We start from the raw sequence: 14,333 nt of genomic DNA, 5'->3' as shown, positions 1-14,333 counted from the left end.
AAAGTAAACAAGTGTCATACCTTTTTAAAAATTCCATATACTCAGTATGCTTGATGAGGCCTGTCCTCATCATTATTGTTTGAAAACATTGCCGATCAATAGCCCAAAGTTTCACATTTACGAGAGCTGGAAAAAACAAGACAAGGGGAAAATGTAATTAGCAAAATGTCAAAATTTGAAAAACCTGTAGTGAACTGTGGAGGAAAACAAATTCTTTCATGAGAAAGCACGAAAATGGGTACACACTTAAAAACAGTAACATAAAATTCATCCACTGGACACTAGACTAAGCATGCACTGAAATGATCCCAAATATCTGAAATTTTAGCTGCAGTACATGGGCTTTTGGAAAGATCGCCTAAAAGCAACTGTGAGATGAGAAGAAATCAATGCAGGCTGAAAGCAAGCAAGAAACAGTGGCTCAGTTCATCGTAACCTGGGACACATCATTGCCTATGACACCGAGTCATTTGGGGAAATTTTTAGCGCATTATCCTGTTTCTGAGACAGCAAAATTCATTAAGGGTTCATCTTACTCCCGAAGTAGATGACAAATTTCTCCTTGACCTTGAGAGATTTTCCAGAACCAAGTCCTGTTATATCCTAATAATTGAACACCTCCCAATTCTGGAGGTTTTGAGTAATTTTTTTCCAACTTTAGTTTTCAGGTCTCTGATAAATTCCAAGACTTCAATGTTACACACCACAAGCTACATCATATACTTCAGAAACAAAGTCCCATTGTAAAAACAAGCATAACAGATTACTGCCGCATAAAGTACAGATGCTCAAAGAAAACAGGATCATGTGAATTGGATGCACAGGACCCCAAATGGTCCAGATTTTAATCTCAGATGCGGCTGAGACATTGGCATTGCTTGCATACATACAGTTTATAATAGTTTCTCCTTAGAGAAACAGTTTAATTAAGCAAAACTACTCTAAAAACCTCTGCACTTGTATTAAATTTTTTTCAGAGAGTAATTGCAATAAATTTCATCCCCATATCCCATTTCACTACAAGAAATAGAAATAAGCAAAAAGACTTTCAACAAAACATTTACAAATATTCTCAGGAATAAAAATCTGAGAAAATACTTTGCTTTTATTTGCTGGTCCTTTAGTTCATAAACAGCCTTGTTAATGAGTTTTTATCCCTAACTGCATTTGCAGGATGTAAAACCTTCAAAGTGCAAATTCAAATTTTTCTTCTCAAATTGCATTGCAGAACTAAGTGAATGCATCACATCATTTAAAGCCTCTTCTCATTTTCAAGACCGAAACTCCTTCTTGAGAACTGTTTTTAGTTTTATAATCAAACTGATAGGAAAGAATGACCTATAGCTTTAGTATGAGAGATTTCCATAAAAAAAAATTTCTTTCACTTTCTTCAGAATGGAAGAGACAACTAATATGAATGGGATTTCTATCTTTCTGTTTTTTTACTGTCTTCTGCAAAATAGGGGGTTTAATTGATTTTTAGATGAGCTCTATCCTAAAGGAAGAAATGAATATTATTCAACAGGGTGTGTGTGTGGGGACTCACTGAAAAGGATGATCTCCTGCTGCACTGGCTGATGATGATGAGGGTTGATATCAAGTCACTAAAAACTCAGTAAAATCCCTGTAAATTCAGTGAGAACAGGAAAAGATGATCTTGTAAAGTAGGTGCTTTCTATCTGAAATGAAAAAATGTAGGGGATTTCAGCCAGCCTGGTGATTTCAGGATGGGTTTTATTCAGTTTAGTGTACGATTATCACACAAGGCAAAAAGGTGACTTGCTTGGTCATGACTAGCAAAACCACCAATAATTGAATATTTTTTAAAAAGGTGTAGTGAACGTGAAAATAATGAATGAAAAAGAGTTTATAATTTTTTTTTGTTTGGACTAAAATATCCAACAGCATCTCAGTGCCCTATCATAAACAGGTACCATGAACACATCTTATTCATTCATCAGAAATATTTTTTCCAAGTACAGACATCCTTTAGAATAAATTTCAAGTTTTCACCTGTATTTGTTTCATACAGTTGTTATCCCGCAAGTGTGAGGTTGTTTACCTGGTGTGCGAGACGCCAATATTGGTGTCTCGCACACTGGGAAACGACCTCACACTTGTAGGATAACACACTCTTCATAGCAAAGGCATGACTGTTAAGCTGACACCACTAGTTCAGTAAGGGCAGAAGACAGCAAATACTTAAATTCACCTCTTTTTCTATTGTCTCATGTAATTCTGAAAGACAGGGCATCCTTCCTATGAATAATTTTATCTATTTCTGCTTCCCAGTGTATTTTAATGCATTCATCATCTTATGCAAACAAGTAGCTCTGAAAAATAAAAGATTTCATCCTGGTCTCAATCCTGGCCAGACGGTCCTTAACAGACACATTAGATCGGCACCTGGGACCAAATTCCTGCTGGAGTCCATCACAGCATGTAAGAGCACAGCATCCGACCGGCACAGTCCCTATCCTTGGCCCGTCAGACACATTTATAGGCTATACGTTATTATGCCTTAAATCATTGACTGATGGCAATCAGCTAACTCTTATTTTTCACATACATAGTGAACGATGAAGGTACTCAGTGGATTTTCCTTCCTGCAAGGGGTTCAAATATAGCTGCAAAGATACCACTTACCCCCAAGGTCCACATGGGGTACCACAGAGCCAGATAAGCGGCAAACACTCTCCTCTGATCCACAGATGCTTTACAAAGCACTACATTGTGTCTGACTCCCCAAAGACCAGAAAGAATCGTAGCTGCATGGCCTCTGCTAGGTAGGCTCTCACTTGGTCCCTTAATACACTTAGGTAAATGGCAAATGTAATTTAGTACCTCTTGAGCAAAATGAAGATCCATTTATTGCTGCTAGAAATTGTTCTGTTAAAACAAACCTCCGCAGCTGGCAATCTTCATGGGAGCACATGACCAGAGGCTTACTTAAAGAGCCTAGAACAAGTCACATTCCCCTGAAGGTACCCCCTATTAACCCAAGTTATATATACTTACAACTATATTTATATATATAATGCATATATATACACACACATATACTTACATATATAATTATTTATAATTATATATTATATATACTTATATAATACATAATATATATTTTATTATATGGGGTTTTTATATATATCCCCCAATTATACATACAGCTGTGTACTAGCTAACTGTACTAACAAGGACCATGCAGCTCACGAAAAGCTGAGTGCAGACAATGCACTTCTGTGCTGCTAATTATAATCACTACTCATACTTTATAATATTCACATTTATTCTGCCTAATGATAAACAGATGTTTTCATAATGGCTAATCATAGTAAAGCTTTAAATGTCAATAAGCCCCATATAATCAGGTGTGAGCATCATCTCCTGTTATGCTTAAAATCTTCTGTAAATGTGTTAGAGGGTTACCGAAGGAACAGTATGAATTCTGTAAGATTTGACGATATTAACAACTTCAAAGACATACATATATGAGTGCCCCAAGATGAAAAATACATATATGGGATGTATACCACAAAGTCAATTCCGCTGTGAATAACTGAGTCATAACAGATACAGACAGAGGTGACGCAGGGGTTTTTTTGTCCATCCCTCTGCAGAGTGTGTGTTGGATGCTGGAGGTAAAATTTTCTGTGAAGCTTGATTTCAGGAGAGTATCTTATTCTCTGACTGCAAGAACTACAACCATAAAGGAATATGCTAAATAACATCATGAAAACAGATGTGTGTACACATATCTGTAACGGGAGTTTCCTAAGACTACTCAATAATATAAAATATTATACTGTAATCAAAGCAGCTAAACTGGAGTTATACTACAATTAAAGTTTATTGCCTCTTTTACACTTTTTCATAATAAAATGTTTAGCTGGGGTTTCGTTTTATCTTTGTAACAGCACATAATGCAATCACCGATCATCCTAGAAGCCACCAAGATTTTGGCTGGCATGCAAAAAAAGTAGCAACACTATAAGGCAACAATATGCATGCTCACAAACTAAGGTATATTATAAAATATATATTGTCATATACACTCCTCCTTCACTCTGAGGCATGGATAAAAATAGGGATGCCCAGGAATGGGACCTCTAAATGACTGATTATATGATATGGCTCTCCAGGTGAGGGTCTCAGATGGTGCTGGGCATTCTGCAGTCATTGCAGAATATTTTAATTGCCTGTTAGAGATGAGCAATCCCATCAAAATGAGGATTTGGCGCGAGCTCCTAACAAAGTCGCTAGATAATTAGCAAAACATGGTTAAAAAACAAAGTGGTTAAATTAACCTCAGCAAAGGCACAATTTCTTATGCTTTCTGGCAAGATTTCCTTTAAGAAATGGATTCATCTGAAAGTGGGCTGAACCCGAAGCAAAATGCTCCTGGATAAACAGGGAAGAGCACTGAGAGCCAAAGCAAAAGAATCAGGATTTCACGGGTCAAAACTGGATGGGGGTGGAGATATTGTCATTAAATTTCACATCTGAAGTGTTCATCGTGGTCAATACTTAATTTCTGACAAAAAGTTGACAGAAATTATTTAAATCAATCATTTCAGTGTATGAGTTGGGAGCCCTTTCTACACCAAAATCACTGATTTAAGCAAATAAACAATTTCAATAAACAATTTCAAACTTCTTTTCCAAAAATAAGTTTTCTTCCTATTCATTTACCTGGGCAACCTATGAAAATATATCCCATTTTAAACAAGTGAAAATACATCCCCAGGGATATAGAGTCCCCAACACAGCCCAAAGCTTGGGCTACATCCTGGCTGGTTTATCCACATCTGCTGGCTTACCCGGGTGCCGGGATGTCTCTGAACATAAAGCAAGGCAAGATAAAGGTATTGTCTCTGGTTGTAAAGGATCACGTGTGCATACCCTTCATGACGTAGCACAAACCTGATGGATTCAGCGGCTCAGACCCTCTCTGAGTGTTTTCTCCCTGTCCAAGGCAGGGCACAACTTCAGGGTGATGCAAAAGAGGAAAACTAAAAGCAGATTTTTAGTTTGCAGCAAGTCTCGAGCTGAACCCGCAGATCTTCCCATCACCTGATGGGATTTTACTGCCGGCCCATGCACAGCCACAGTCCCCGCAGGGCCACCCCAGTGCTTTGCACCACTGGGTTGGAGCCAGAGGGATGCCGGGGACAGCAGATCGGCACAGGACACAGCACCAAGGAGAGGAAGGCCAGAAGGTCGCCAGCCTCCTGCTCGGCTTTGCAATCTTAAAAGACATTTGCAACATTTTAGCTTCAATATGTCCCCTTCTGAAACCACAGCAACATGTTTTAAAGTGCAATTTTTATTTATCTGGTCTTTACTGTATATACTGCTATCAGTTACATGGTAGTATTTTCGTGTCAGTAGGGGTAGAATACATATTTCCATAAAGATTAGACAGAGAATTCAGATTTTCTCCGTTTATTGCACTAAATAATAGGGACTATGCATTATTGATCCTCTCCAAGGCTTAATTATCTTAATTTTTTATACTTGCCATCATGTCCACAGCCTGCTGAAGGACAAAGTTTCTGCTCTTTTGCTTCTTTTCTTCTTGTGGACCCAGCAGCTGAAAATCCTGAACTTTGGGCTCAGATCCAAGCTACTCCTTTTCTCTGTATCACATGCAAAGGCAGTGAAATAGGGGGGAAACTACAAAGTTTTAAGTGAAAAATGTATTTACAAAAGAGCAACATGAGTATTATTTATGTTATATGTGTTATGTAATATTATATATTATATGTTAATATAGCTGGGGAAATCCTTCAGGTGCAGCTGCTAAGATGCACCTGAAAATAAAGCACTGTTTTGCAGAGCATTATTGGAAAACCATCTTCCCAACACAGACTTTAAGCACGGGTTGCTTTTCTGCAAAGCCAGGTCAATCACAAAATGTCCTTTTAACCACAGCCAGTGCAGCAAAGCTTTATCAGTAGAACATTAAAAGATGCTTTAAATCCTTAAAATCAGAGCAACCACCAGAATAGTGCCCAGATAGGTGTATTATTTCAAAATGAAATGCAATACTCATACAGCTCTGCAATCCTTTAGCATCTTTCCAAGTTTTTACATGCTCAGTGAAGCCTTTCCAAATTTTTCAAGGATCACCAAGTGAATCATCCTCAGCTCAGGCACTTGCTGGCAGCGTTATCAGACCTGAAACTTTTTATAGCCTTGCACTGTAGCCAGAATTCATCACCTTGCTTTTGCTTTTAGGCTATTTTATTCAAATAACTGTTTGTTTATCTGCCCAGGAAAGCCTCAGGCAAAGAAACAGCAGCATCTTCATGTCCTTAGAGCCCTTCTGGCAGCAACAATATATAAAATTTCCACTCAAATTTAAGCATTCTTCCACTTGGGGTTGATTTTGCACGGATTATTGTGCAAATTACTGTCGGGGAGAACACGGTCATTTCCAGTTACTTGTGTTTTGTCATGTATATTGTATAAAATGATGACGAAAAGCACATTTAACTAAACAGAAGGAGCACATTGAATTATTTTGCCCCACCAAATACACCACGAATCATGAACGAGGCCCCAGCAGACTCTGTTTCGGGATAGGGCGTGGAGCGATGCAGAGGAGATGTATTTAACAGCTGGAGCAAGCATTAATTTCTCTATTCTCAGACGCTTCTGTTTCAAGTTTCTAACAACGATGGCCCTGGTACAATGACTACTTCATCCTAATGCTATCTGTTTTCTCAGTAGGTCCTTTCCTGTAACTCTCCAGGGGGGTTTTGCCACCTCACACCGTGCAAAGGAGTAATTTTAACGTTTGGCCAAGGAAAGATGCAGCATTCAAGCAGAGACAGATAAACATTTAAATATGCTTTTTCTCCCGGTACAGTTTATATCCATGTGCTCCTAAACTGGGACAGTTTGTTAAAAATAATGTTTAGTAATAAAAAATGAAAACATACCCACAGAAACAGCAGAAGATATTAATTTTTTTTTTTCTTTCTTGGACCAGAGCTGTGGCTTTTCCTGGTACACAGAGAGCAGGACAGGAATTATGGAGAATTAAGAAGAAAAAAAAAGAAGGTAAAAAACTTCCAGCAGGCCTAATACTAATCCTAACGATGGAGTGCAGGATGATCTTGGATGCCCAGTGCTCAGCGCAGCATTATGCTCAATGCTGGCATTATGGCAGCACTTCATACAGTGCAGTGAATTTTTGGGGTATGGTGTCAGGATGGCAGCAGGACACCCCAGCCATGGTCCTTCTCATGGTGCTGAGCTACAAACGGGGCTTTTTTTTCCCGTATGGTGGCAATTCTGTGCTGTAGTGTAGGTGCGTGACAAAGGATGAGGTTGTATTATCTCCATCCACCTCTTTGCAGACTGCCTATTTGGTAATGGTCTTTAAAGCAGAGGTCAAATATGCACTTTTGTGAGTGCCTGAAATTATCAACATATTACCTTGACCTGAAGTAGGTAGATCCATATTTCATCTTTACTTTGATCTTTAACATTTTTTTCCCCTGTCTCCCTCCCTGTGCTTTACTAACTTGAATTTTGTCATCAAAACCATCTGTATTACATGCATTACAAAACCCCATTGCGCAGATGTTCCTGGGCTGTGTTGTTCATGTGGAGGAGTGAGGGTAATTGCTGTTCAAAGGCAACAACTGCTTCAATACTCGAGCTCTTTTCAGGTCATAAATAAAATTAGTTTTTTATTTGGACTTGCATGATCTTTCAATGAAAAAGAGCCTCTGCTTTGCCATGGATACTGCAGCGAAGGGCGCACTTATCACCATGCTCTACCTACCCCAGCCTTTCCTCCTTGGCACCAGACCCCATCCCAGTGCCTAACGCTGAGGAGGGGAGGCAAGGAAATCCTCAACACTTTGGCACAACTGCACCCAAGTGTTTAAAACAAGAGATGCTCTTGTATGTGTATCTGGGATTATTTGTCATTAAAGAGAGCTAGCAATCGTGAGAAACCTTGCAGCAGGATGCTGCACCCGTGCATGTCACCTGTAACGCATCTACCAAGCTTCCTGGCAGGTGATGCTGGATGCTCACCTACACGTGGTGTAGATACAGGTAAGGTAGTCTGCTCTTTGCACAAGAGAGAAGCCCTTCTTTTGAAAACTACGTGCTGTTTGCACTTTCATAGTACTCAAAGTACAAGCTGGTCCTGAAACACATTCTGGAATCAAGACTGCTGCAGACTTACAAAAATAGGCGTTTTTTCATACTAAATGGATAAAACATTCAAAAATAGATTACTGGGCAAGTATCAGAATTGTATTACTTTTTAAAGTACTGGTTTTGGCTGCTGTTTAAGCACTGGTCTTAGTGGTGACTAATAATATATTCAGGTTACGTGAGGAGGAAACAAAGCAGGAAGGACATGACTCAATGAAAGTTCTCCAGATAGCTCTGCTTTCGCCACAATAAACCATGAAGACCCTGGATATCCCAAGGAACTGTATATATTTTGCATAGGAATGAAACACGCCTGGATAAGATCAGATATGACTGAGAAAAGAAACTGATGGAAATGGTTATTAATAAACTCTGCTCTTTTACACCAGAATAAAATCAACTCTAGTATCAAAAAGTCAGTGAACCAAATTTTAGGGGTAGTAACATTAGATATGAAGATATCTGGGGAAAACTGTGGCAAACAAAATGAAACAGTGCAGGTGTACTGTAGAAATGACTCAGTGGAAATAACAACCACACTTTCTGTTCATCTTTAGTAAGAAACCAGTAAATAGAATAACACCGTTGATATTTAATTATAATTAGCAGAATTCACTATTGGTTTTACTGTGGCTTCGGTATGTTATGCTGGAGAACATGGGCTGACTTGTTCTCCCACTGAAGTGATTGGGTTCTGCGGAGTCAACAAAATGGTCTATTTAAAATAAATATTAAAAAAGGATCAATTCATCCCATTGCCCATGTTATGCTATTATTATTCTTTGAAGGAAGGGATGCACGTGGTGTTAGAAGGACACCAAGGGGAGACCTTTCCTATTTGTGCTATGGGCTGGCTGTCCCCGCTGTTCGTACGTGTGATTCAGGAAGAGCTGGTCCTACACCAAGCTCCCCCAGGGAGGTCTTGCCTCTTTGATTCTTTCACTGTGGGCGATCCCCCCCATGAAAATCGTATATCGCAGCAGGAGAGGAATGAATACGCAAAAAGAAATGGCAACTGGAGTTTAGCCAACTCGTGTGAGCCACGAGACCCTTGTAAATCTTCAAGCCAAACACTGGTTGACTTCAATGGAGAGGATTCAATCCTTACTCCTCCATCATACCGCTTACAACTTAAAATACCTTTTCACTTAAGATCTGACAATGTCTATCAGCCAGTGCTAATTACAATAATCTGTATTAGATTCTACATAGGATCCCAGGACTTTTCTTGCCAGAAGAGTGAACCGAGTAATCCAACCTTCTGCCCTAACTACCACCTTCACCCAACGTTTCAAAGAAAACTACAGGACTCCTAATGAATTATTCAGGAATAACCCCAGACTGGGTGCTTTCATTAATTTAAGGCCCACAGTGTTTGGCTGAGGATATATATTGTCATTTGTTTTTATCTAACGTAATTGCCAATCTTCCTATTGCCCCCCCAAAATATCTCAGTCCTCTTCTGAAGACTCACAATTTCTTGGCCTTAATGAGAAGACCTGACAAGGATTAATTAATATGAAAGCCTTTAATTGTATCAGGTTTTTTTCCTTGGAATTTCAAAACATCCACATCATTTGTATTACAAAACTCGCTAATTAGATATCCTAATATGCTCTTTTTAAGCTAACTGCTATTTTACATAGCCTTTACTATGTTATCTGTTATTCATCCTTTCTGTATAAGTGTATTTCTACTCTTCTTACATTCCTGTGATACAGAAGTTTTTCTAGGTTTTTAATTAAACTTACCTTGTATGAGCAAGAGCTCACAAACTACTTAAGTAACTGTATTCATTATAGTATTGAATTTCCATATAAAAGATGAAAGCTGAAAGAGGTCCTTAAAGTAGCTAAGGAAGAATCTATTCAGAACAATTTGAAAGCCACAAAAACATACTTTCAAATACTATTTTGAGTTTGATGGAGAGTGATGTGAGTTTGGTGAGATTAATGGAAAACCAAGAAGGGTCTAATGCAGGTCAGAAGCCTAAAATTTAGTTGCTTAAACAACTAATTTAATGCAAGGAACACAAGAGGGGTTAAAGCAAAATGTCTCCAATTATCTGCAAAAGGAAAAGGAGAAAACAACCCAAACCTCTCATGGGGGTGTGAGATTCAGCATGGGACATACCACCTCATCGGCATGCCAAGATCATAAAAACATTACCAAGAAACCTTGTGTCTAAGAGTAATGAGCAAAGTAATACATTCACATTTTAAACAGACCTACAAATCAGTTCTAGCTCATTGCCTAAAGGAGCCCCAAGAACAAGGAAATGGAATATACCAAATTAAAGGAGGTATCTTAATACTAACCTAATTTGGAAGGGAAGGCATTGATAAATGAAGAAGCCAGCTTGGGGGACCATTAAAAAAGCAATGGAAAAAATAATAATAAAGAGATGAGGCATCTCAGAGACTCCCCAGTGTGGAAACCAGCGTCCTGCAATACAGGTGGGGCCATACTAGGGGTCTGCAATTCGGGAAGGGAGGAATTGCTCTGCTGATAGCAAACAAAAAAGGGCCAGAAGAATTGCATGTGACTTTGTGGTATTAGGGTGGAAAGAGAAAAGGTCCTAAAAGCACGGGAAAATCCCAAGCAGCAATACCTGTACCTCCTGGGGTCTGACCAGGAACACTGCCAGGAGCCTTCTAGAAGAATCTGTAAAGACGGTATGAATAAGTCCCACAAGTTGTTCCATTTCTTGAAGCTGTCAAGGCTGGACAAGCATTCCTTTGATGGTCCTTCTGCTGAAAAAACCTCTTTCATACTTCTCATTTGAAAAATATACACATTTTGGTGTTCACCCTGAAAAATGATCTTGGGAAGTACAGTGGCTTGGCTAGTCGGTTAAAAAATAAATACAACGAGCAGGCACGAAAACACAAGCCTACAGGGCAGAACTTGGGATTAATTTTTAAGATGACCTGCACAAGTTTATAACTAGTTTGATTATTCATAGGGGGTAAAGGTTTAAATGAATGATTAAAGCCAGCAGTCGGTATCCTAAAGAGACATATGCTTGAAAATTGTAATGGGGCTAAGTATTTTAGGAATGATTGGAAAATACGAAAGAGATTTTATACTCTATTCAAAAGAAAATATTGTTTTAAGGATACAGGGCTGCCAGATAACGTCTGCTTGTTAAAATAATAAAAAGAAGTGCACATGTAATGCCTTTTCTAAAAAGGAAGCTGAAACACTTTATAAGCAATAATTATGCCTCACAATATTTGCGAAAGCTATAAAGCACTATATATTGATACCACTGGAAGAGAGGAAAGTGTCTCTGCTGCTGCTAGTAGAAAGCTTTGCTAAGACTTCAACTCTCCTGAATTCACTGATTCTCCGGTAGACATACCCATCTCTTCACCTCAAAAATAAGCATTGCCTCTTTCATTGCCCCATTACCACCCAAGATAATGCTAACACCTAAAGCCACATGGAAGTTATCCTCTTCCTTCTGCAGAGTCATCACAAGACCTCCAGCAGTCACAGAAAAAGGGGAAAAAGATGGTTTAAATGTTTAACTTCCCAGCAAGCCACAAAGCAATGAGGTTCTTTCCTCCACGCTTACTCCAGGGTCTCTCACTGAGCTCTGCAACAGATCTTGATACTAAAAGACCTAAAATGAGCAGGTGTTTCAGCTTCATCAACTGATTTTTTTCTAAAGGAGAACATCACACAGGTCCAAGAAATCTATTTTCCACTCTGAGTTATCAAGAATGGTTTTGTAAGGAAGACAGTTTTTTAAAGAGCTGTTCACATATAGCAAAATTAATTATACTTTCTAAAAAGTAACAAAGCATTATTTTACTGCTTTTTTTTCCCCAACTTTAGGTGCTAGTTGGCTATTTAGCTACAAAAGTAGCTCGTATGGCCAACTCCCCATACAGCTTATTCAACCAGACAGATCAGCATGAAGCCATGTGGAAATCCATTTACACAGCCAGACACTCTCACTTATAATTCTGCACCGTGGGATGCTTTAAATCATGGATAACAACAGTAGAATGAGAAAAGTGCCATATATGCCTTCACTAGGTGTAACTAATTGACCACGGACACCTTTCTGGCAATATGCTTTTTAGTGATTGAAAAACCTGATTAAAGCAGCATATAGTATAGAATAGATAAGTGGTTTTTTTCTTTTCTTTATATAACAAATACCCAAATATCTCTGTGCTGACTTTCTCATCCCTGGTATGCATAAAAACTTCTTACAGCTCCAGCGGACAGTTTGCTTCAGGAGCTAATGGGATCCCCAGGGTCCCATTCACATTTCCTGGATCTTCCCTCCTAATGCAGCCACCCCTGGGATGCAACACACAGTCGGATCTGTAGAGCAGTGTCTGCTGCATGCTTGGCTCGGGAGTTTCCAGAAGGAGAATGACACCACTGGTTTTGAGAGCTGCTTCATAGCTTTTAAGGAAGGGGCTTTGTCATGTGTTTTTACTTCTTTTACATATGACATGGTTCAAGTGTGTGTCTTGAATTTATTTTGCTACTGAAGCTCACAGCTGCTCACTGAGGCTTTTGATACGCAAACTTAAAACGTATTCTGAAATAATGGCACAAAAACAGAAATACAAAGGAAAGGCAAAACCACAGCTGTCCATATGAAAGTGAAGTAATGTAAAGAAATTATTTTTTACATGATGTTATTAGTAGATGTAAATATAGCAGTTGTATTAGCAGACTTAGTAGCAATCTTATTCTGCTAAGCAAACAGACACACATGTAAATGAAGGATGAATTTTTGGACTGTGTAATATTAAGCAAAGCAATGGAATAAATTATTCTCAGAATAGTGTAAAATCGATGACAGCTGAGCCCTATAATCCACTATGCAGCAATGGCCCTGGTAGGACACTATAAAATGGAAATAATCACAACACTGAGATATTTGCACATTCCTAACTAGAGAAAGGCAGAGCCAGGGCACAACCTTTGCCTGAGAGGCGCAAGGCTCCAGGGCTGGTGCTCCCCTTCTCCAGCTGGGATATTTGTTTCATCGTGAAAAGGACACAGAGGAAAAGGGACAGATGGACCAGTCACCCACCTTTTGGAGGCTGTAAGGAAAATATCACTCTCACGACAAAGCTGTGACATGTTATGAACCTGATTATTTAAATTGTTATCGCCACCTTCTCCTTGACCTTCTCTCTATTTTCACTCTAAGCCTGAAATGTTATTTTATACCAGACCTCTAATTACTCTGTGATGTTGTTAGTGGGAAAAAACCTTTTTTTTCCCATTTAAATTAAAATTCACCCGAGTTTCTAACTACTAGTCACATAAACTTCAGTCAGCACAAACTCGCTGAAGTACAGTAGCAGGAGGGAAGATTTTGTTACCTTGCACCATATTCGGCTACATATTTTCAGCAAAATACTGCATATAATTCTGAAATTTAACGTAGTGCATTGCTGCTGTCTGCAAATAATGCTAAACTTTCAGATACGAGTTTGAATAACAATATTTTGAGAAATCCAGAAAAGTTAAACTGCACCTTGGTGGTGCACTAGGAATATTAAGCAACTAGAAAACTCAACAACACAAAAGTTGCTCTCTCTGTGATTAAAAAGAGGCAGTTTGCTAAATGAACTGTATAATAATTCCAAATTTTAAAAATATTTCTTTATTTCCCAAAAGCAGTATTTCCAACAGAATGGTTAAATAACTCATCCCTAGCTCCCTGCCACCTCAGGTAATGAGGATTAAAAGCTTTTGCTTTGCTGCATCAAAATACCTGAGTTCCTGGGTCTCACACAAACCCATCGCACAAAGGCTCAAGATTTTTCTCTCTTGAGCACAAACTACAAACTACTTGCAGCGAACACACTTTTTAGAAACTTGTTCCATCAGCTATCACTTAGATCTGTTTACCTTGCATTTGCCTTTTAAAGGGCCTCTTATGGATGTCATGAGAGCACCAATGACAGGCTTAAACCTCTCTGTTCCTGCTGTTCATCACCTCTTGTAGCCTAAAAAAGTAATCCCAGCCATAACTCTTTCCATTTCCCTGCAAGTGCCCGAGCTAGCAGACAGGGTCTCCACCTCTGCACGCTTTTTCCCATGTCCCAAAAGCTTCCCCAGTTTGGAGACACCCCCTCCTACAAACCCCTTCACCTCCAGCCCCATGGGGC

General features: G+C 39.0%; 1 protein-coding gene across 2 annotated transcripts in view; it reads right to left on the bottom strand.

Moving 5' to 3' along the window:
• The window catches only part of PRKG1 (protein kinase cGMP-dependent 1), a 526,334-nt gene that overhangs the window by 202,272 nt on the left and 309,729 nt on the right, over window positions 1-14,333 (bottom strand). For both annotated transcript variants that reach the window (XM_072869342.1, XM_072869341.1), the window contains exon 4: window positions 21-126. In XM_072869342.1, the coding sequence (XP_072725443.1) occupies window positions 21-126 (106 nt within the window). The remainder of the gene's footprint in view (window positions 1-20; window positions 127-14,333) is intronic.

The sequence above is a fragment of the Ciconia boyciana genome, chromosome 8, assembly GCF_034638445.1.
Source record: "Ciconia boyciana chromosome 8, ASM3463844v1, whole genome shotgun sequence".
In the NCBI taxonomy this organism is placed as follows: Eukaryota; Metazoa; Chordata; class Aves; order Ciconiiformes; family Ciconiidae; genus Ciconia; species Ciconia boyciana.
Note: the sequence above shows the minus strand (reverse complement) of the source record. Positions and strands in the feature narration are given on the sequence as shown.